At 42.7% G+C, this 23931-nt stretch overlaps 1 protein-coding gene across 1 annotated transcript in view; it reads left to right on the top strand.

The window, feature by feature from the left end:
• The first annotated feature begins 2458 nt into the window (after positions 1 to 2458).
• The window catches only part of CAP2 (CAP, adenylate cyclase-associated protein, 2 (yeast)), a 74832-nt gene continuing 53359 nt past the window's right edge, over positions 2459 to 23931 (top strand). The window contains exons 1-2 of the mRNA XM_019543532.1: positions 2459 to 2611; positions 7892 to 7992. Of these exons, the coding sequence (XP_019399077.1) occupies positions 2488 to 2611; positions 7892 to 7992 (225 nt within the window). The 5' untranslated portion in view covers positions 2459 to 2487. The remainder of the gene's footprint in view (positions 2612 to 7891; positions 7993 to 23931) is intronic.

Genomic DNA, 23931 nt, shown 5'->3' with positions numbered 1-23931 from the left:
TGCTGAGGCTGCAAGAGGTTCGTACCTGTTGCAAAGCTGCAGTGGTGGGGGGGCCTTGGTGCGGCAGGCCTTGGGGCCCTTGACCACCTTGGTCTAACCCCTGGGCTGGACAGCATGGGAGGTCCCCGAGTCCTCCCTTGTCCTGAAGGGAGACTGTGGTCTACCCTCCATCTCCTGGGGGAGAAGGGCCTGGCAGTAGGAGTCAATCTCCTGCTCACAGTTCCTGATGGCACGCAGTCTCTGGACTGTGGCCTGGAGCTCCTCCAGCTGGTGCGCCGCAGACCCCACAGGCCCCAGAGCCTGAAAAAGGGACAGGCAGCCCCCGCAGCCAAGAGCCAGGGGCTCCGTCTGCGTGGAGCCCGGAACCATGGGCCCCGCCTGGGTGGAGGCCTCTGAGGCGCCAGTGTGGGGGGCCGCAGACCGTGAGGGGACTCTCGCGGTATGGCATGTGCCCATCTGCATCATGCCACTGATGGGCCGGCTGCGGCTGGGGATGCCTACCCTGGGGGCTCACAGGCAAGGCCTTGGGCCCTGCTGCTCGCCCTCCCGTGCGAACTCCTGTGCTAACTCACATGCCGGGCAGACAAGTGTGCCTGTTTGTGCAGGCTCTGGTCACACGGCTCCCTGGGGGGATGGGCGAAGTAGGGGCCGGGGCAGGGCGAGACCCCCCTCGGCTCCAACTTAGCCACTTCCCTGTGGCTAGGCTGGGGCTAGTCCCTCCCACCAGGGGCCCCACTTCCCTCCGACTGCTGCTGGGGGTTGGCGGGGGTGCTCCGCGGCAGCTGGGGGTCACTGAGGGGCTTTGGGGGACTGGGGCGCAGCGGGCTTGCACCTGCGCATCTCATGCTGTTCCCGGAGCCTGGCTGGGTTTTTTTTTCCCCAAACTGAGTCAGCCCAAACTCAGTTTAGGAGCTTTTATAGCTGAAGTTGGTAGTGGGTTTTTTTACTCTGTCAGATTTGATACAACATGGAGTGAAGAGAATCTGCAATTTCTTTGTATTTTATTTAAGAAAAGGTTATTAATACAAAATTTCAAAAAATCCTGCACATTTCGGAAGCTCTCCTGATACTATTTTACCCCATAATCAAAAGATGTGTTTATATTAAACAATAAACACATATTTTTGAACTACTAATGGATATTCAAATCACTTTTGCAAAGAAGAACAATGGAGATTTCTAATATGAGCAAACTTGAATGTCCAGTCTGCACTTAGCACAACATGCACTTTGGTTATAGTTCAGACTTACTCCTTCCCTGGTCTATGTCTTTATTTTTAATGTAAATAAAGACAAAACACACTTTAGTTAACCCTTTCTCTTGAGAACGGTTGGCTCTAATGTTTCTCCTTGTGGAATCTTCCATCTCTTCATATAGTTCACATGTAAAACCCCCTTAGACTATTATGTAGGGAAGACTAAGCTGAACAGACTCATCTTTTCTGAGTCAGCAAAACTGTTCTGCACCTTGGCGCAGGATTCTAACAGCTAATATGCTGTTATTTAATTTAAATTTAAAGGATAATAATGATAGTAGCTTCTTTTCATATTGCTTTACCTTCTAATGATAGCATTTTAGGCGCTCCCTGCAGTTAAATGGGACTTCTGAGAACCACAGTTCTGTTTGTGTTGGTTGCTAATGCAGTTTGTTGGAATCTAGTGTTACTATTGGCATCTGTAAGGATAATCACTTTTAGCAGTGACATTTTATTAGGTAGTAACATGTGCATACCTTGTGTGTCACTTAGCAGAGTGAAAAGTTCACAACGTTAAATGACAAATGTGTGCATGGAAGCTGTTAATTAAATAATGTTTGTGGAAAAGTGGATACCAGGCTTTTATATTCAGTGATGCATTTTGTTAACTGTGTACTTTATTAAAGAAAAGAAAAACACATAAACTGATGAAAAGTCAGACTTTGAAGAAGTAAAGCAGAGACCTTCTTGGCTGCTTAATTATTAATGCAGAGTCTTCAGTAAGATGACTGGAACAGAATCATACTGCAAAGTATAAAAGCATTAGGAGGATCTAAGGAAGTGCCATGTCAAAATCCGGAGAGAGAGGGTACACATTCAAAGCTTAGCTTTCAGTCTAGTCTCAACTGGATCTGTATTTAGTATCTGTAAATAGAAGGCACAACCTTATGCCAACATTTATCTGTATTTAAATTGGGCATCTCATGCTCCAATTTGTAGGTGCCATCAGGCTGTCCAGGTAACCAAAATTGCACTGGCATGCATTTTTTCTTTCCATTTATTTGCAGGATTAAAAATAGAAGCCATTTCTGAATATTTGACCCTTAAAATGTAGTCTTCAGTTTTTGGGGATATGAGAGGGAACTGTTTACAATGTTGTCAGAAGTTGTCAAATTCTAAAATTTGGTGAAAGTTAAAACCATAAAAGATGGCAGAGTGATGATAGTGGTAAATTCCTGTGCCGTCATTGAAATAACTAACAAAGTTTCCATCTCTGATTTAGTGTTTCAGAATGGCAGAGACTCATGTGTTGATGGAGAGGCTGGAAAAAGCTGTTATTCGACTGGAATCGCTGTTTTCAGATTCACACAGGTCTGCAGAAGTGGAGTATGAAGCTGTCAATGGAGTCAATGGAGGTATGTCTTGTTCTTTTATACATTTTTTGGGAGTGCTGGATATAGAGCTTGTTAGAGCAGCACGTATTATGTTCAGTGAGAGAGAACAAGTCCTTATGGAGCTGTGAGTTAACAAAGATCAGTTTCTTTGAAGATGGCTGGAAAATTTACCAGGATAATCATAATCATAAATTAGTATCCTAGACCAGGGGTGTCACAATTCCTTGGTCCCCCAGGCCAGACCTAAACTGCAGGGCTGCTTGCAAGCTGGATCTGGACCCACTCAGGTGGTGGGGTGAGTAGTGGTGATATTAACCACTGTGACTGAAGGCTGGTTACAAAGGAGATGGAGCCAGATGGTTCTCAGTGGTGGCAGATGACAGAACAAGGAGCAGTGGTCTCAAGTTGCAGCAAGGGAAATATTAGAAATACAGGTTAGATATTAGGAAAAACTTTCTCACGAGGAGGGTAGTAAAGCAAGGGAACAGGCTGTCCAGAGAGATTGTGGAATATCCATCCTTAGAGGTTTTTAAGTCACAGTTAGACAAAACCTTGGCTGGGATGATATAGTTGGGGACAGTCCTGCTTTGAGTGGGGGTTGGGTTAGATTATCTCCTGAGGTCCCTTTCAACCCTAATTTTCTATGATTCTACCACTTCCCAATCTGAAACAATTAGTGCACCTGTCACTTGCCCCTCCACTGCCAACAGGCATCCCCAACAAGGCTCCATACACAGGAGTTTGGTTGTAGGGCCACCTCTTCTCACTCTGCCTGCAAGTTCCTGGTCCCTTCAGGAGTCCTATGGGCCACATGATATGATTCTGCATGTTGGATCTGGCCTGTGAACCTTATCTTTGAAATCCCTACCCTAAATATAATCCTTATTTCAAAGCTTCCCTGCTCTTTCCATATTACTGTTGATATTATTGTAGAGGGTTCATGCATTGCAAATGTCTGATAGCTCTAACTAGCAGAGGTAATGAGCATTCCTGAAAAGCCAGAATACAAATTTTGCTGAATAAATTGGCAATTCAGAAATGTAGAGTCCCCCCAGCTTCCTTGATTTCACTGCATAGTCATTGCATTTAATTGCCTGATCAGTTAAATCTTATCTGCGCTCATTCATAATCATTTTGTTGCGAAGTGCTGCCATTTCAGTTTTGGTTTTAATGCATATTGTCTTTTGTGCTCCACCCACAGAAGTGCATCTACAAAGCGCAACTCGTAAGAACAGAGAAATAAAGCTAGTATCAGAACCTACTTACATGTGTTCCCCACACCACAGGGCCAAACCATACTTAGTCATACTCTGCATATCTGAATTTAGAATTTTACTTGTTTCTGAATGTATATGTTAAACTAAACTGCCTGAGTATGTGGTCAGGCAAGAACATTCAACCCACACACAAACTGAAATAAAAATTACTACTAAATATTGTATATTTACAAAACATACCCTAATCCTGGAATGGAAAGGATAGTACAATTTCCAATGATATTTCTCATTTTGGCCCATTGCTTTGTATATGGTAGCTTGAGCACAGCTATGTATCCCTATGCTATTATGTTTCTGGGTAGGTTTTCTTTCCAATTTTAAGCAGTTTTAATGGCTTACCGATTATATCATTGTTACAAGAAGGCTCTTTCCCTCTCCTGCCTCACTTAGAACAGGAGCTCATTACCAGGTTGCTGTTATTAAAATTACTACCAGATTTATTTGATTGTAAGATGAGGTTTTTTCCTCCTTTTAACGTGGGAAAGAAAACCCTTTTACCTATCTCCCCTCCTCATGCAGCTTCTGCTCCCTTGCCTCCCTCTCCCTTCCTCACTTTACTCCTTGCTGGCAGGCTGCATCCACACTGCAGCCTTGGACACCAAGCACACCAAGTCCCATCCCAGCAGCAGTGCACAGCCTGCACAGCTACTCCAGGAGCTGACCTGTGGCAATGCTCAGTGCCCCTTGCCAGAATGGGGATGGAGGCTGCTGGCCAAATGTAAGGCGGGGTGTGGGAAGCAGAGACTGAGGAGGGGGAGCTGGAAGGAGGAGCAAAGCCTGGGGAGGGAAGGGGGGGAGATGGAGTAGAGGCAGAGGGGGAAGGGGAATGGGGGCCCAAGGCTGTGAGGGGGCAGGCAGGAGGCAGAGGTGGCAGGGGGGAGGACACAAGCAGGGGGCAAGCTGTTTGATCTCCCCACACCACCTACCCCCCTACTGCCTGCCTCCCTGCAATGGTGGGAAGGATGAATTAAAAATGACCCTCCAATAATTAGATTGTATACACGGGGAATTATAACAAATTTATAAATTTTCCATACATAGAACCTAATGATTGGTGGGTCATCTTAAATTCAAGGTCATCTTAGAATCAAGTAAATTTGGTATTTAGTTATATTTCCTGCTCTTGAAATTCCCTGAGGGTTTAGGCAGAAATAGAAATTTGTTGCTCTCTTCCATATTACTGATTCAAAGAATTTATAAATTACTTGCTTTATAACGTGTAAGGGACTCATTCTAGTCTCACTTGTATCTTTCTAATTTATACTGTTAGCATGCAGGGCAAAATAGTGAGGAGAGAATAGTACCCATTTTATTTCTGAAGATTATAGTGGCAGGATTGCAGACAAATCAAAGAGTTGTTAAATTACAGCAAGGGCCCAAGAAACATTAGGTCACAGGTTCTCAAACTTTTGTTTCCAAAGGGACAATCCTGGGTGGCAAGCCACATGAAAAGGGGTTGTTGGCCACACTTGGCCTGCAGGTCACACTTTGGGACCCGCTGCTCTAGTTTATATTCTCATAAGTCAGCAGAACTGATTCTTAAAAATAGGCCTAGCTATGTTCTGTTTTTGCGTGTTGTTAGTGCAGCTGGTGGATTCTGTTTGAGGCTGTGCTGCAGAGGAAAGGCTAAAACAAGTGTCTTTGAGGCTGGGACAGATTTGACGAACACTGAACTGGCTTTGGAAAACATTTCCTTCCCCACCATTGAAAACTTTGTATCGTAAGACATACAAAGGCCTTGTGCATTAACATTTTAAATGGATGAAAGCGCCAAAATTCCTTAGCATATAAGGTGAAAAAAGAAAGTAACATAAGGAGAACAAGACAAATTTGACATCCCCTCAAGCAGCCTAACTACAATATGTTTTGTACAGGCAGTTCTGAATTCTGATGGCTTAAGCCTGTAGTTTTTGTCAAAGGGCCAAAATGCTGCTACTGCTAAACGAGCCTTCATGGTTATGAATCTGGGATCTCCAGTCACCCAGGTTCACAAAGGCCATGGATGGCTTAAATTAACACATGCTGGATCAGGGCCATCGAGAGGTATGAGGACATGTCAAGGAGGACCGGAAATCCTCCTGGAAAAGATTATCTCTCTGCCTTAGTTGATATGTAAAGCCATGCATAAAATCAATTGGATATAAAAAAGTAGCTCTTATATCTGGATTTTCCAATTGTCCAGATGATTCAAGTCAGCCTTAGAAGACAGTGTAGTATACTCTTTAGTGTAACTGGCATTCCTACTTCTGTGGTGTACTTAGGTATATATACTAATCAAGATGAGTAATTTAGTGGCACTGTCCTTTTTTGCCAAATGACTGAATGAAATTTTATCGTTATTAGAATTTACAGTTTGGCCAACAAAGATGAGAAAACAAGAAAACACTGAGCTTCAAAGTTTAAACTGATAAGAAAGTAACTAACCATTCCCGTCCTATCATAGAATTGCACTATTGCTAAAGGAAAGCCCCATGGCTTGCTGTTTATTAACATCTACCAACCAAAGCTCCAGGAATGGGTAGGGTGACTAGACATAGCAGCTGTTCATTACGGATTATAGTTTCATAGTTTCATAGTAGGTAGGTTTGGAAGGGACCTCCCTCAGCAGATCATCAAGTCCAACCCCCTGCAATAGCAGGAAAGGATGCTGGGGTCAAACAACCCCAGCAAGATGATTGTCTAGCCTCCTTTTGAAGACTCCCAGGGTAGGAGCAAGCACCGCTTCCCTTGGAAGTTGGTTCCAGCTCCTAGCCACCCTGATTGTGAATCTACTCTCAGTCAACTTATGGCGGTTATTCCTTGTTACTCCCGGTAGTGCTTGGGGGAACAGGGACTCTCTCATTGCTTGTTGGTCTTCCTTGGTCAGTTTATAGGCGGCCACCAGATCCCCTCTCAGCCTTCTCTTGTGAATGCTGAACAGGTTCAGGTCCCATAGCCTCTTCTTGTAGGGCCTGCCTTGCTGCCCCTTGATAATGTGAGTGGCCCTCCTCTGGACCCTCTCCATGTTGTCCACATCTTTCTTGAAGTGCGGCACCCAGAACTGGATGCAGTACTCCAGCTGCGGCCTGACTAGTGCTGCATAGAGGGGGAGTATCGCCTCCTTGGACCTACTCGAGATGCATCTGTGGATGCATGACAAGGTACGTACGGTTGGCCTTCCTGACCGCGTCCCCACACTGTCGGCCCATGTTCATCTTGGAATCAATAATGACTCCAAGATCCTTTTCTGCCTCTGCACTGATGAGAAGGGAGTTCCCCAGCCTGTAGGTATGCCGCTGGTTCTTCTTCCCCAGGTGCAGCACCTTGTGCTTGTCAGTTTTGAATCCCATCCTGTTCTCATCTGCCCACCTCTATAACCTGTCCAGATCTAGTTGCAGCCTGTCCCTCTCCTCCAGTGTGCCCACTTCTCCCCACATTTTAGTATCATCTGCGAAATTGAACAAGGTGCTTTTCACCCCCTTGTCCAAGTTGCTGATGAAGATGTTGAACAGTGCAGACCTGAGGACTGAGCCCTGGGGGACCCCACTGCCCACATCTTTTTACATGGATTTCTTGTTGTCATTGATCGAGGTCACTAGTCCCAGTTCCATCTCCACCTAAGCCTTCCTAACAGCCCCCCTAAAGATAAAGATTATTTTTATAAAGATGTCGTTTATTTTATGTACATTAATATCACTTCGTTAATGAAAAAGATCTAAATCATGTTTATTATGCAAGTAGTGGAGAGTGTTTATTTTTGGAACCAGTTATCTTAGTACAGAAGAGGCTAGCCACATACAGTATACAGTTAACATCTTCACACTGCTTGCTTGATTCTGCTTGCCACTTTATTGTATCTGTTGTTCTGGAAATTCCCATTATTTGTTCATTTTCACTGATTTTACAAATTAGTGGGGACAGAAATATATTAAATTTAATCATTTCCCCCTTATATCTGCAGTATCTTTCCCTTAGACTGCAAAGGACAGTGCTGTAAGTTACAACCTTTTATGAACCAGCTGTAATGAAATGCTGTCTCTCATAGGTGTAGCACCATATGTTGAAGCCTTTGATAGACTGTTGAATGGGAGTGTGGCCGAATTTCTCAGGAATAGCAGAACTCTAGAAGGTGATGTGAAGACACATGTGAGTATATCTACTTATTTTCACTCATCCCGTGTAACTGTAGCTGTCTCAAAATACCTTTGGGTCTTCTCTACCTGCTTTAATTGTACAGGAGGGGAATCTTTGCAGTTGTTTTACCTTTCCAGTAGCATGGCAACAATGCTTGAAGGCCTCAGTCAAATGTAGCTACAGAGCACTAGTAGTATGGGCTTCATGAACACATAGGATGATGAAGTCTGTCCTTCAGAAGACTTAAGGCCCTTCTGCTGCTGAAACTCATGGAGACTCTAAACAGTGAACAATGTAAATAGTCCATTCTGGCATTGAGTTGAGCACACGTGTACACTTTAGCCTAATTAAAGACAACTTTTGATAAGTAGGAGATCATCAGAAAGGTAAGAGGAAACAAAATCATGGAGTTACACAGAGCATTAATTTGCACAATTTGGTTTAAAATAATTTATAGGGTTTTTTAATTATTTTTGAAAATTTGTATCCTTGCATATTTTTATTTTTATAACTCATGACCTATCTTATTTGAAATTTATTCAATTCAAGTTAGTTGTCATCTATTTCTCTCTCTCTTGTACTCCTGTTTTTTCTTCCTCCTCCTTTTTTTCTTTCTTGCAATAAATCTTGCAATGAGGAATTTTTTATAAAGTTGAAGTCAGTTCAGAGTAAATGAAGCCACTCTATAGAGCGATACTTCTATACTATCTTGCCTGTAGGATGCTTTTGTTTAATCTTACCTTTTTTAACATTATTTTTTTGAGGTAGAGGGGCAAAGGGTAAATCCATCTGAAAATATCTGATGACAGTGTATCAGTCCTGGCAGTGCCATAAAGCTATGTGCAGATAGGAGGCTCATCTCCCAGAATTAGTAAAGTGCTTTCCACTAAATGGGATTTGGATTGAAGGAGTCTCAGGATTTTCACACATCTCAATAAGTCTATGTGATCTTGCCTTTTCCCCATATGCATTAATTAATCACAGCTGCTGTTCCATATTCCTAAACCCTGCAGACAGAAATGTGTGCACTTAGGCTGCAAAGACAAGGTGCATGTTTTATCTGCTTGTGTGTCCGAGTGTATCACATCTAAAATGCACTAAGACAGTCTGCTCAAGGAATAGGAGTTCCGAGGCTGTGCTTTCAGCTGTGTTTCCTATATAATTTTAGACATAATAGTCCAAAAGGTAAGATGTTCTCAGTCAGAGACAGAGAAAATTAGAGGGAACCAGGAGGTCAGAGAAATTCAGAGTCTGAGTATTTTTAAGAAATACTGTAGGGCCTTTCTCTTTGGAAAAACCTTTCCACCATAATGACAACACTTACAACACAATGTTTGGCTCTACCCTTAAACCTCTGCCTGCCAAAGAAAAGTACGTGTATGGAGGGAATAGATAATCTGGAAAATAATCAAAAACAAAAACCTGTTCCCTTACAGGCTTGGTCATGAAAAGGGAGGAATGTTGGTGAGTGATTTTACATGGAAGGCACTCGAAGCTGTGGTGATGCACAGCAATATAAAACTTGACTAAGTTAAATGGCTTTAGGACATGGGAACAGTTTACTACAAGGTGGGTCAACTGCACATCAGCTGGTATATGGTGACTGCCTGTGTGCCCACAGCGAGTGAAAACTAAATCACAGTACTGTAATCCTCCATGAAAGGAAGCTTCTTCAGCATTGCTTAAAAATGGTCAGATGTAGTATTGCATCAGACCAAAAAAATGAACATACAAAAAAATCCAGCAGTTTTGTGAACTAAATCCCTTCTACAGAACTGCAAATCTAGTCATTGGGTTCAGCTGAATGATTAAGTCTATCCTGTTCTGGTTACCATTTGACATAGACAATTTGGTCAGTTGAAAGAATGCTTAAATGTAAATGGATTTAATTTCCCTGAGTGCTAGCATTGTATGGATGCCACTGTAATAAATAATAAATAAATAAAAAGTAATAATGGCTATTTCTTCAGAAGCAAAGGGTGATACATTAGCAAGTTTCCATTGTGTAAAGAAATTAGTGATTACATTTACTCCCTATTAAGTTATTCTGAAATTTTAGAATCTGAATTTACAACATGCCACACAGGCCATGGTTGCCTTATGCTTCTACTTAGTGCTGCAATAACATCTGTGCTTTACCTTAACAAGTAGAACAAGGGGTGTTTTTCTTCTGGGTGTCTTATAGACCATGTGTCCTAAGCATTATGCCTGCAGCTGCTGTCTCTTTCACATAATGAGCTGAAGCGAAGGTTGTATTTTGTTTCAAAAAACACCTGTTGCCTGGAAAACCTCACATACCTGATTGATCAGAATGGTAATATGAGAGAGTAGGGCCTTTATAGTACACTAAATAAATAAGGGATTTAACTCAAGGCTTTTCATGTTGGTTGCTGTAAGAATTGTGCGGTTTGTGTTCCTGATGAAAAGAAGAGTGCAGCCACAGCTAATGCCTGCTGCAGTGTGTTGTTTCTTAGCTTGCTGCATGCTAAGTAGTCTATTGAAAGGAAGCAAAATGAAAGAGAAATGATAGCTAGCTTCAGCAAGCTCTGCTAAACGCAACAACACAGTGGATTTTTTTAAAGGTTAGTCTGTTAAAGAAGAGTTCTGCATATACCTAGTCCAAATAATAAAGGAGTTTCTGATTCAGATTATAGCATATCCACTTCTGAATCACTGTAGTCCACTGAATTAAAATTTTTAACTACATTGAAAGATGAGAGAGAGGGGCTAAGATTTGTGTGTTGCTAGTTTAAAACATACACTTTTAAACACTGAAGGCTAGATCTTCTGTCCTGTTTTGTTGCTGTGGTAATGCAGATGGGCCACAAGCTGGTTGAACTGGCTATTTGAATATTACTGTAGCACAGGAGACTCTGTAAGTAGTGCAGAGACTACAGAGCAGGTTGTATACATCCCGATACAGAGGTCCTGAGAGTATGTGTACATCATGAGGCCAGTAGAGGAGTGTGAGCAGAGCACTTCTGCTGTGCCTGATTGGCACAAGAGACAGTGGGCAAGCAATTTGTGCCCCTGTTCAGTATCTGTAAAATGGGGATGCCAGCATTCCCTCAGTTTGTCTATGCAGATTTTAACTGTTTGGAGTATGGACTGTCTTTTACAAGGTATATGCACCATGCTTAGCACAAAGCAAATTCAATTGTAGGCTCTTGAGCTTCTTAATTAAAATGAAGGAAGGAGAGTTTCCTAATTTCTTCCAAGTAGTAGCTACTAAAAACACAATAGATAATAAAATGTGTGTCTTGAGTAGACCTTGGTTATTAAACTATGTGAAACTCCCTATAGACAAATTATCTTATATTTTATAGGGTGTATGTAGAAGAGACAGTGGACTTTCATAGCCATGAATTTTCAACAGTACTTTCTGGGATGTGCCAAAAACACAGCTACAATTTATATTGCCTAATTTAACAACAGACTGTCAAACTTGTTATATGGCTGATTCCTCATTTATAATGTAATGTGCTTACAGGGTGACAAAATGCAGAATTGTCCTCTTATGTTGATCCTGCTGTGCCAGAGGCTTTGTGGTTTCAGGCTCTATACTAAAAGTTTGAGTCAGGGCTCAAAGCACTGCAGTGGGTGATGTAAATGGGTCCAATGAGAAATGCATCGGGCTGTCTGCATTTCCAGTGTGAAGTATTTCTGCTGGTTGAAAGTAAGCATTGTACTAGGTAGTTTTCAGGATAGTGGAAAAAAAGAATAAAAGGAAAAAAAACCACACACAACTTAATCTAGTGCTCCTCCCTTCATGTGTGTGCATATACCCATGAATATTTTGTACACTGTAAAAATGTTTTTCAAAATAAGAGAGCAAATGCCAAAACTATTTTTAATGCCACATTAAGGGGGTGGGATGGAAATCTCAGGGTTAAAAAAAAAAAATTCTCGTGGTTAAAGTTGCTTTAATAATCCTAACTCAGCTACATTGCACGTTTCATACTGGTGCCATGAAATGCAAATGCAGTAAAACACTATCTTCACGAATTTCCTTATTTATGATAAATGTAGACTGACTCCCCTCTGAAGTCACTGGGGATTTATTTATTGATTCCAGTGGGAATTTATTTGGGTTCTTTGTTTCTTACCATTGATGTTGGGATATTATGAAGTATTTTACTCCTTATTTTCTTCCTCTCGCTCTCTCTTTTCCAGCTTCCCGTGCTTTTTAAAAGAAAATAAAACACAAGTCTCGGTATCCCTTAAAATCTGAGAAAATAGATGTCTGTGGGCACGTCTACATGAGATGCTGACTGTACAGTGGCTGAATAATACTGCGCAGTAGCACGTCGCAGCACAGACAGTGCTAATATGCTCTTGTGCAGTTCTATTAGGCTACTGTGCAGTAACGTCACTTAAAAAATGTTTGCTGGCGCTACTGCACAGTAACTCCAGTTACTGCACATTTATTAAGTACTTGTATAAGCAAGTACTAAATAAATGCTCAGTAACCAGAGTTACTGCGGAGTAGCTTCAGCAAACATCTTTTATGTGACAAATACTAAATAAATGTACAGTAACCACTGCTCAGTAGTATCTTCTGTAGACATGCCTTGTGTGTACTGGGCATTTAGCTGAGTATTGTTGACCCCAGAAATGTGCACCTCTATACTAAGGGGTGAAAAACTTGGTAGGATGCTTCAGTGGATATTTTCTAATAAAAACTGAAAACCAGAAACAGTTAAACCTGTCAACAGCTCCATACAACCTGTTTCTAGGGCTTTTGTAGCTATGTAGTTGTAGAATAACTGGGGCTACATACAGAGTTCTAGAACAGTGTTTCTCAACCTTTTAAGTAGCAAGTACCCCCTAACTTCTGAAAATTTGAACAAGTACCCTGACACTCAATTTTCCAGGGGATTTTATATTTACAGACTAATGTGTCCCATACATTGGAAGAAGGGCTGTGTATATAAGGGCGTGATATGACAGAAGTTTGATCTGGTGTGGGTAGGGTTGCACAACTCAGGTATGTACCTGGGCTAGAGGTGATGTTGGCCAAAACTAGGAGGGATGAACCCCTAGCACGGCACACCAAATTATTACTGGGGAATTTAATTTTTTTAATTGCACCAAATTTTTTGCCTTAGTTTTGAGAGGATGAAGGGGCAAGAGAGAGAGAGGAAAAGAGGGCAAGAGAGACAGTGTTGGGGTACCTGCGTACCCCCTGCCTGTGTCTTGCGTACCCCCAGGGGTACACGTACCACAGATTGAAAAACTATGTTCTAGAATATGAGTGTCCATGTATAGGACCAATTTAGGGTGCAGAAAAATCCTACTAGGCTCTGACTCTGTACATCCGATTCACACTTTCTAAACATGTGAACAGCCACACTGAAGCCTGTCGGAAGCAGCAAAATTAAAACTATGCATAAACATGAGCAGGATTTGTACTTTAGATTGTAAACCTTACCACGCAGAGGTCATGTCTGTTTCTCTATTGATAACATAAGAAAGGATGCTGACAAATGCTTTGCAAATCTCAGTGCAAAGCTGTGAGCTTGGGACAGAATAACTGCATGCCCAAATACAGATTGGGGAATGACTGGCTAGGCTGCAGTACTGTAGAGAACGATCTGGGAGTTACAGAAGACTGTAAGCTGAATATAAGCCAACAGTGTACTCTTGTTGCAAAAAAGGCCAACGTTATACTGGTTTGTATTAACAGGAGTGTCATTTGCAAATCATGGAATGTGATTCTTTTACTCCATTCAGCACTGGTGAGTCCTCACTTGGAGTACTATGTCTATTTTTGGGCCTCACACTTCAAAAAGGATGTGGACAGATTGGAGAGACTCCAATAAATAGCAACAAAAATTAATAGAGGCGTGAAAAGTATGACTTATGAGGAAGGGCTGAAAAAGCTAGGGTTATTATGTAGCCTGGAGAACAGAAGGTAGAGGTGGGGATTTGTTAACAGCCTTTAAATTCCTGGAGGATGATTTATGGAGAGGATAGAGATAGGAGCAATGGCGTCAAGCTGCAGCAAAAGAAATTCAGGTTGGAAATTAAGAGGAACTTTCTGCCCATGAGGGTGGTCAAAAACTTAAACAGACGACCTAGAGAAGTAGTGGAATCTCCGTCCCTGGAAATTTTCAAGAGCAGTTTGGACAGACACTTGGATGAGATGCTTCAGTCAGGGATGATCCTGCCTTGAACAAGGCACTTGACTAGATGACCTTGGAGGTCCCTTCCAGCCCTAGTTTCCTATTATCCCCAAAAGCATATTGATAAATTAGAAAAAGTTCAGCAAAGATCTATAAGAACAAGATCTGGAAAGGTGCTTTACAGTGAGAGACTAAAGAAGCTCAATTTTATTTTGTCCAAGAGAAAGCTAAGAGAACTCGGTCAGTTTTGAAGAAGACTTCTAAAGGGCTCTTTAATGTGTTGGACAAAGATGAAACAAGATTCAGTGACTGGAACTTGAATTTGACAAATTCAGTTTAGAAATAGATGACACATTTTTGGTGGTCAGGGTAATTAACTACTGCCACAATTTATTCAAGGATGTGGTGTATTTTTGGCTCCTAGAAGCTTCTAATTGAGCATGAAATATGCTGTAACTCAACCAGAAATTGTGGGCTTGATGCAAAAACCACCTGATGAAACTGTATGGACCTTGATAAGTCTTGAGGATCATAATCATTTCTTTTAACCTTGAAAAATCTGAGTCCTGGTTAAGACCACCTCTGGGCATTAGCACAGTGCAAACAATAAGGAACAATAGCAGTAGCAATAACTATAATACTCCAGTCTGGATTAACTCTTTGCTAAATTCAGACTTTCTTAGCTGTATTAAGAATAAAAGGCATTGATAGAAGAGAAGACAATGGTAATGTTACTGACCTCAAAAATAAGTGACTGTGAAATGAGCTCGAGTTTAGCACAAGCTTTCATGCAGACCACAAGTAAACTGTGGGATAGGAGAGTGAAGTTATTGCTGAGGTTTTTCTACAGCCTTCACTGGGGAGGTGAGATTTTCACCCTACTTTAGTCCCTTCACAAAGGGTAAAATGGCTGTGGGATAAAGTCCTCAAGTTGCCAAGGGAGGAGCCCAGTGCAGAAGGCAGTCGTAAGACTGGGAAGTCTTCACTGTGGCTGCCATGTTAATTGGGTATGTGTGGACACCTTGAGTTAGCTTTAAACTAACTAGCTCTGGTCATGCTAGCAGCATTGCCATGGCAGCACAAAGCTTGGGAAGAGCTAACGGAGTATATTTACCCAGCTTCTTGGGTGGATTTTGCAGCCTGCACTAAGCTGCATCCATCCTACACTAAGCTGCATGGCTTGTAGTACTCAGGTGAACTCAGGTATCCGCAACTTAAGATTGCTGTAAAGAATACAAGCTACAACATGGGAGGTTTAGAGAAGGTGAGGGAAGTACGTCATAATGGTGCCCTGGTGATCTGCAGCCCGTAAGGGAGTGCTGAGAATCTCCCATGACTCTTCAACTATGAACCTCTTCTGCCCAAATGTTTGGGTAGGTGTAAAAGTATGTGAAAGCCAGGTTAGCTGCTACTCCTACTGGGCTGTACAGTCTATGCTTCTTATGGAGCGTTGGTCAGAAAAATAAAGCTGCCCTGTTCCAGCCAAAAACCTGAGAGAAAATGCCAAAGGTAACCTCACCCGCTCTTCCCGGCAGAGGGAACCCCTCTGAATCTTGTCCTTTCCAGCTCCTTGCACCAACACTAGGTGGTAACTCTGTGTGGTATTAATGGCTTTCACAATGAAGGAGGGCATGTTATAATTTTTCATTTTAGAGCTATTGCCCAACTCTTCATGCTGTGCATAATACAACTTCTCATGCTCAGCTTTTCTTCTGGTAACAAGTGGTATGTGTGTGTGTGTGCATGATTGGAGTCATTTGTTGTTACGGGCTATGAGCAAACCTTTTAATTAATTTTTAGTCTTGTTCTCTCCAAGAGCCACGTGTCTGCACAATCCTTTCCCCTCCCTTGCCTCTCTGTATTTTTAGTTGTTGGCTGCAACTGTTTGTGTGTGAAGAAATGCTTGGTTTGGAAACGGAGAGGTTTGTGTGTTGTAGTCAGCAGAAATGCTAACAATGAGCTCAGAATCTGGCTGTTCCATCAGTTTCTAATAAAAAGGAGTTAGTGAATAATGAGCATTATCAAACCATAAGAAAGAGCAACGTACTGTTTGAATGTTGTTTTAAATAATCTGGGAGGGGTGCAGGGTGTCATGGGAAGAGTGGTGTTGTAAATGCGTATTGTGTACTCTTTCCTGAATGCTGGAGACTGATCAAGGTAGAATAATCCTATTATTGCCACTGTTAGCATATAGAATCTATCAACTAAGCTGCATCATTTTATAGTTAATTTGTTCTTGGTAAAGAGAGGCCAATACAATTTTTGCTTGTTTGTTTTACAAATTTTAATGTCATGTTTTACCCCCAAACCAGGGCTCTGAAGTAAGTAGCTGCAACTGAAAACTTTCTATAGTTTCCTATTTAAAGAATGACATTAGTTCAGAATTTGCCCTCAGTCCCATAACTGTGGCCCTGGAATCATTCCACTGGAAGTCAGCAGAGTGATTTTTTGGATGTATATTAGCAGGTAATTGGGCATGCTTGCATGTTCATTAATGCGCTTTAGGTAATGCACATTGAATCTAGTCCCTCCACTGTAGAGGTACAAGTAAAAGGTACATTACTATTTCAATGCTCATTAGCTAAAGAGCACTTTTGGGGACACTTCAGTGCGCATTAAAATAGGCTAACGTGCCTTCAAGCACACATGTAGATGTGCCTACTGACCGGTGAATTTGGACTTCTGCATTTTTTCTGAAAAGGAACAGTGTAACAGGCTCTGAGGGTGGACATGCAAAAGAGATGCTCATTAAGTTCCTGTCTGTTCTGTTACTGGTTTATACCAGTTTCTGATCACTTTGACTGGTTTATGTGTAATGTTTGTCCCTAGCCATTTCAGCTTGAATTTAGGGCCTGAGATTCTTCCGAAGTGGCATACTTGGAAGCCAAATACTCAAATGCTAACACACTTACTTCCATGAGTAGTAGGGGTGTGTGAAGCGGGCTGTATTCGATTTGGATTTGGATTCGGCCCAGTTCGGGGGACAGTGATTCGATTCGCTGATCACTGTCCTGATTCAATTTGTCTGAATCCAAATCTGAAGATTCGATTATGGTTCGGAGAACCAGTGATTTGGCCATAGACACAGCTTTATATGTTTCCTCTACATACCTTGAGGTACCAGGTGTGGCTTGTGAATGCTGAGATGGTGGAGTGGATGGAGCATCCCACAAGAGCTTGGCGGTGGACCCAGAAGTGGACCAGAAGTATTTCCGGTCCATTTCTGGGTTTGCCACCGAGTGTGTGGGGGACCCCCCCCGTGCCCCTCTGGCTCAGAAATTGGCCACGGGGGGAATCTGGGTGCCCCCCCCAGACCCAGGAGGCACCAATCGCTGAGCCGGGGTGGGTGGTTCGCTCCCGTGCCCTCCACAGCGGACCCAGAAGTGGACTGGGAAGTTCTTCTGGTCCACTCTAGGTCCAATGCCAAGCACACTGGGGACCCCCCCATGCTCCCATGGGATGCTCCATCCACCCCACCATCTCAGCGTTCACAAGCTGCCTGGTACTTTGAGGTATGTAAAAAAAAACATATAAAACTGTGTCTATGTCCGAATTGTTGAATCTCTCCAAATTGAATCGGAGGCTTCCTGATTTGATTCATATTCAAAGATTCAGCTGCTGAATCCGGCCACATCTCCTTCAAATGAAATCAGCGACCAAAGCTTCACACAGCCCTAATTAGTAGTGTCATTGATTCTAGCAGAGTTAGGGTGGATTCTAAGGGTCTGCTAATTTGAAGGTCCATGGTCCCTATTCATTTTGCAGGATAATACACCTAGCCCTCTCCAGCTGAAGAATGCCACATAGATATTGTGCTAAGTACAGACAGTCAAAAAGTGTGATGCTGAATTGATTCAATCTTTTCAGGTTAGTCTACCTATGTAGATTGAACTCATAAGCAAGTGAACAGACATTCACTGTTGATTCTGGAAATGCAGACACATCCCTGCAGTGGCCCAGTCCAGAAGCCAGGGGCACTAGAGCACACCTCCCTGCTCATCTAGAGCAGACAACTTGGGCCAAGGCTAGCATGTCCATGCTGCAAGTGGGGGTTGGGGGCTTGCAGGGGAGGTGCAAAGCATCCTGGGATGCTCGGTGATGGTGAGTGAACTTGAATCTGGAGGGGATTAAGGACAGAAGTTTAATAAACTAATTTAACCTAAATCAGTTAAGTCCGATACTACATCCATCCAGGTTTATCTTAAATTGGTTTCAGCTGTTTTGAAAGAGGTTTATACACACTGAACTTCCATTGTGTTACAGTTTTGAATTGGTTTCCAATCACTTTACTGTGTCCCTAGCCCATGAGGGAAAGCTCCATGGGTTTATAGGCCTTTGCCTGGGTAACTTTGCAGCACAGGACAATCATGTCTCAAAAGAAAATGTAGAATTCTGCATTCAGGTTTTCAAGAATGAGGTGAGCCTGATTTAAAGTTGCCTTTTCCAGCCTCTTTTAAGTCTTGAAGCAGCTTGTATCCTGGGTGAAATTTTCTTAACTATTTAAATTTCATGTGTTCAATGCATGCATGTGGTTCTTAATGCAAGCATGCAATTCCTGCTAGAGATAGAATTTGAGTCCCAGTGTGGTTCAGTACTAGAAACATTAAAATGTTGGTGGAAAATAAGAAAGCATAAGCATGCAGTATCTTCTGCTGTTAAGCTGTTGAGGTGGCCGTGATTCCCTTTTCCACTGTCATGCCAGTCACAACTGCCTCCAGTAAGAAGAGACACACATGACCTTTCTGAAGACAACTTTCTTCACCACTCTGCAGATGTATTTGCAGGCTGTGATGCATTTGTTCCTCCATCTCTTTCTAACCCTAGGACTAAATCCAAACAAATCACATCTGTGCCATGTTTACTCCCCATAACCTTTGACCTGGGGTGCCAAGGTTATTCCTGTAAAGTAGTTTTGTTAAATATTTTTCCACTTAGAAAATCACATGCTTTCTAGGTGGTTACTGTTTTATAGGATTAGCTTTTCACCTTAGGAATTTTTGGGTTCAAACTGAAGGCAGATCATAAATGAAAGCAGCTTTGGCTGTTATCCAAATTACAAAGCTCGTATCACTTGCTGTGATAGACCATCTTGAGCTATGGGAGGCTCACAGTTAGAGTGCCAGAATAGTATGGCTTAGGAGTAGAGTGCTGTCTTGGACTGTGCAGAGAAACTCTGCTGGATACTCATGAACTGATTGACTGAGGCAGTGTTGCTGTTAAGCATAAATTGCTGCCCTGTGCAGGCTGCATCCTAAACCTAAAGTAGCATGCAGTCCTTTGGGCTGGAGAGTGACAGTGCCAATTACCCATCTCCTAATTTAATTAGCTGCCTGTGGCACCATTTGGATGCAGTGGCACTGCTTCCAGTGTTGGGTGCAGCGATGCGGATGTCTGAAGGTGCTGCTGTCAGGGGCAATATATTTTCCATGTAGACCTGGAAATTATGCTTGCTGTAGCCATCTGGTGTTCTTTTTTTATGACAATCTCTAATTATACCTTGCAGAGTGCAGAATTTTGGGCTCTAAAATTCTGAAGGTAAGGACATTATTTAATATGTTACTAGCCAAAGAATGGACACACTTTCTCTGTCTCTCTCTATCAGATTATATATTATATATATATAGTCCTGTGTGTCACATCTGCTGGTGGTGTGACTTGCCATAGCTTCGCTGACTTCCATTCAGCTTAAGCAGGGGTGTCAAATTCCCCCTGAGCTCCAGGGTGGATCCAGAACTTGGCACTCTTCTTGGGCCACATCTGTGGGGCCAGGGATGGCAGCAGAGGTCCAAGGGCAGCGGGGGTGGGGGAGGGTGTCTGGTGGCTCCAGGGCAAGCAAAGACAGCCTTTGTTTCCCCACTGCCCTGGTGATGGCCATGTTGGCCAGGTCCCAGGAGCCCAATTGTGACAGGCCCAGCTCCTGGCCCAATCTCTTCCCAACTTCCAGTAGCCTGGCAGGTCAGGTGGAACACCAATATAGCCCGTGGGCTGTATAATTCACACCCAGGAGCTAAAACAATTTACACAAGCTGAGGGTTTGAGCCCATGCACTCTAGGACCCCAGTACTGCCCCCAGCTTCTGTTTCAGGCAGCATGTAGTAGGTGTGAAACTTAAGTTCTTTGGCTTCTTAAAACAAATTCGAGGAAGAAGGGTATTTTAAAAAGCCCTTCACTCTGTAAATGAGTTGTGTTTCATGTATTGTCTGGACTGGTCATTTTCATGTTAAATTCTGCTTGACCTGCTTCAGAATTTTCAGTTGCTGGAGTACTGTAGACTTTTTTAAGGATAACTGACAGCTTCATTATAGAAGTTGCGAGGAGTTGAAGTGGAGAGAGTTGCAGATTTTGACTACCATGCAGGGACTTTGAAGCAGTGTGGACTCGGGAAGATTAGAGGTGTAATACTGGGTTTTAGGTCCCAGCAAAATGTTGAGGCTTTGGGCTCTAACTTTCTCATTCTCCATGGTGGGCAGAGGCAAGAGCTGTTAAAAATTTCTTTGAAGGATTTGCACTCTAATTCCTCACCCCAGAGATGCTTGACAATAAGTAAGTGTTCCACTGTTGCTTTAGGCTAGTATTCAGCCTTTCCTTCAATGCTGATGGACAAACAGAATAACCAAATGTTCTTGCTACTAGAATTAATAATGAAATAGTAATGCTGATGTTCATTTGGATTCGAGTTAATATTCCACTGAGTTAATTTAAAATAGTTCACATCTCAAAGGTACAACATTTGCAACAGTTGATGGATTTTCAAGGGAACTTCACTATGAGGGAAACAAGGAACAGGTATGTTTCTGTAACTTATGACTAACTCCTGTTCCTACCTATAATGTGTATTTCAAATAAATAAGGAAGGTGACAGACAGGCAAGCAGGGCTTTACTATAGGCAGTTTTCATTTGTGGGCCACATCCACACAAGGGCATTATTGATAAAGTTCCTCATCACTAATGATGATGCTGATACCTACAACTCCGTCAGTACTCATGTGTCCACCATCACTACCAGCTGGTGGGAAATTTTAACCAAAATACCAAAATAGCCACCGCTGGGGATACTACCCCCACCCTTTCATAAACCAGTAATTTTCAACCAGGATACCATGACACCCTGAGGTGCCTTAAGATCCTTTCAGGGGTGCCACAGAGTGCCAAATAATGCTAGTATCATGAAGTGTGCAAATGTGTTTCACAAAATAAACCCATAGATTTCAAATAGGAATACATGGTATTAAAACATTCTGACCTGTTGTGGTCTTTCTGAGTTCTTTGCAACAGAAGAATTATTCTTATTATTTTTCTGTAATAAAAAAAAGAGTGAAAAGTAGGAGCTGGCATTTTCCGAGGGTCTATCAAGAGATGCCTTGAGTCTCTCCAGTGGTGCTTTGAATCTGTTGAGGGGTACCTCAAGTGTTAAAAGTTTGAGAACCACTGCCATAAACAAGCACGACTAAATACAGCTGATTGGCGGTAGGCCAAGTATCTGATGGAAAATATACAGGCAAATATCTGGGGTGAAACTTGTCTCCATTCAAATCAGTAGGAAAACACCCAGTTCATTCCCCACCTAGTGACGTGAATCAGTGGAAGACGGCAGTTCTGTTTGCTCTTTCTTCTCCCTGGTCCATTGTGGTTAGAAACGGAGTGTTTAGAGAACTCCTAATTCTTTAGCATTTGGCTTATTTAAACCCCCCCCTCAAAACAATTATTTAGCAGTACAATATAAATATTGTCTCTACAGCTGCACTGAATAGTTTTCATGTCCATCATTAATCAAAGCTCCATTCTTTCTCCATGTCTTACTTGTGCTGTTGAAGCATCATCAATTCAAACTTTTCAAAAAGGAGACACGTCATACGCAAAGGGACTTTTGAAAGCAGAAAGCATCCAAGAGGCAAAACCACAGTCTCTTGCTGGGGATGGCTTGCTTGTTTAAAGGAAAGAATGGGTTATGAGCTCATGGTAATACCATGGTCATCAATCTGTCAGTGTGGTCTTTTGCTATAATGTGAATAATTTGTCTTCAGTGGCATCTCGTTAAGCCAGTATTAATTCAGTTAGGTGATGTCAGGCCCTGGTCATATATTTTGCAGGTTTCTAGGTATTTATGTTGCCCTGTTGCCATAGTGGCTAAACCCCTCGCCTGTTTAAATGTGTTCATCTTTACCAGGCCCTTCACAGAGAGGGTGCTTATATTCCTGTTTTGCAGGTGGGAAATCAAGGTGCAGGGAGACTAAGGGCCAGATATAGAACAAGCAAATATGTCCCCTAAAGTGCAACTGAGGTGGAATTTAGGCATCTAAATAACAAGAGAATGACTGAAAAATCTCTGTATAACTGCTCAGATGTCTGAGTGTCCGTAAACACCAGTGTTTTCAAGGCTTGTTTGGGTTTCACAAATCAGACGTCTTCATACTGAAGTCCCCCGAGAAGCTGGATTCAGTCAGCATGACAGTGGAGCACAGCTGACAGTGGAGCACAGCTGACAGCGGAGCAGGGCAGGCCCAGCCATTTTCATATAAAAACACAGCTGGAGGACAAGGTGGGTGGTGCCTGCCAAACTTTGACAGTACACTGGTGGTCCATGCACTTGCCCATGAAGTGAGAGTCCAGCCTGCAAGGGTTCCAGCTGCGTCTGCCACCTTCCAGGAGAGTGCTCTGACCAGCCTGTTAGGGGGTGAGTGGCTCTATTCTTCCCTCCTGTTTAAACTGGGTCACTGAGCAGAAAGAAATGCGAGTTTCATCAGGCCAGAAAGAGAGCAAGCAAGGACTCTAGCTCAGTAGGGAGGGCTTTGACCTAAGAGGGGAGAGCTCTGGGTGATGGCCTGTGTTCCTAACATTTTATACATTTTGTCCAATGACTCTTCAATGCAGAATGCATAACTTCAGACAGGAACCCAATGCAGGGCATATCAGAGAGAGGTATCTGGGTTATGCTGGAAAATTAGTCTCTCACTTCCTAACTTGAAAAAGACTTGGGTTATAATCAGCTTCTTTTAGCTGAGTTGGGGTTTTTTTGTGTGTTTATTTATGGAATTTGCTTCCTTTCTGTGGCTAGTGGAACGCTATACTGACCAAAAGTGTCCATATTAAATGAAGTGTTTGTATTAAATGTACAAACAGAATTTACACTGCTTCAAATATCAAAGCCCCAGATTCCTGGGGCAACAGATGGACTTAGAACAGAAGCAGACAGTTATTTTGGGTGGAGGGCCGCTTACTGAGTTTTGGAAAGCTGTCGAGGGCCGGATGGGTAGCTCCAGCCCTTGACAGGTGCCCTGCCTCCAGTAACCATTTTGTGACTGGAAGCCCTGCCCCCTAACCCCTGACCTTTGCCATCAAAAGTCCCTCCCCTTGCCCCCAGAAATACTCCTTTCAGCAAGGGGTTTTGCCATCTCAGAACCAGAAAAATACCAAATTATATTCTAAAAACTGAAATCTACAACATTCACTTATTTGATTTAAAAAAATATTTTTGTCCTAGTTTACATGTGTTTGTGTAGTGTACGCAGAAGTGATTGCACAATAGCTTAAAATGAAGTCTTACTCCTGTATATTGTGGGGGTGGTGAGGGGAATGGGAATAGATTTGTGGGGGAGCAGTTGGTGTGTGGTATGTGGGGTGTGGAGGAGGGTGTGGGTGTGAGTGTGGGGTGAGGGAGCATGTGGGTGTGTGTGTGGATATGTGGGGTGTGGGGTTTGTGGGGAGCTGTGTGTGGGGGAGGATGTGAGAAGGGGCATGGGTGTTGGTGTCTGCGTGTGTATGATGGGATGTGTGTATAGGACTCACCCTGTGAACCCACACACACACACACACACACACACACAC

The sequence above is a fragment of the Crocodylus porosus genome, unplaced genomic scaffold, assembly GCF_001723895.1.
Source record: "Crocodylus porosus isolate Cpor-Errol unplaced genomic scaffold, CroPor_comp1, whole genome shotgun sequence".
NCBI classification, from domain to species: Eukaryota; Metazoa; Chordata; order Crocodylia; family Crocodylidae; genus Crocodylus; species Crocodylus porosus.
The sequence above is the reverse complement of the archived record's forward strand: the minus strand, read 5'-3'. Positions and strand labels throughout refer to the sequence as shown.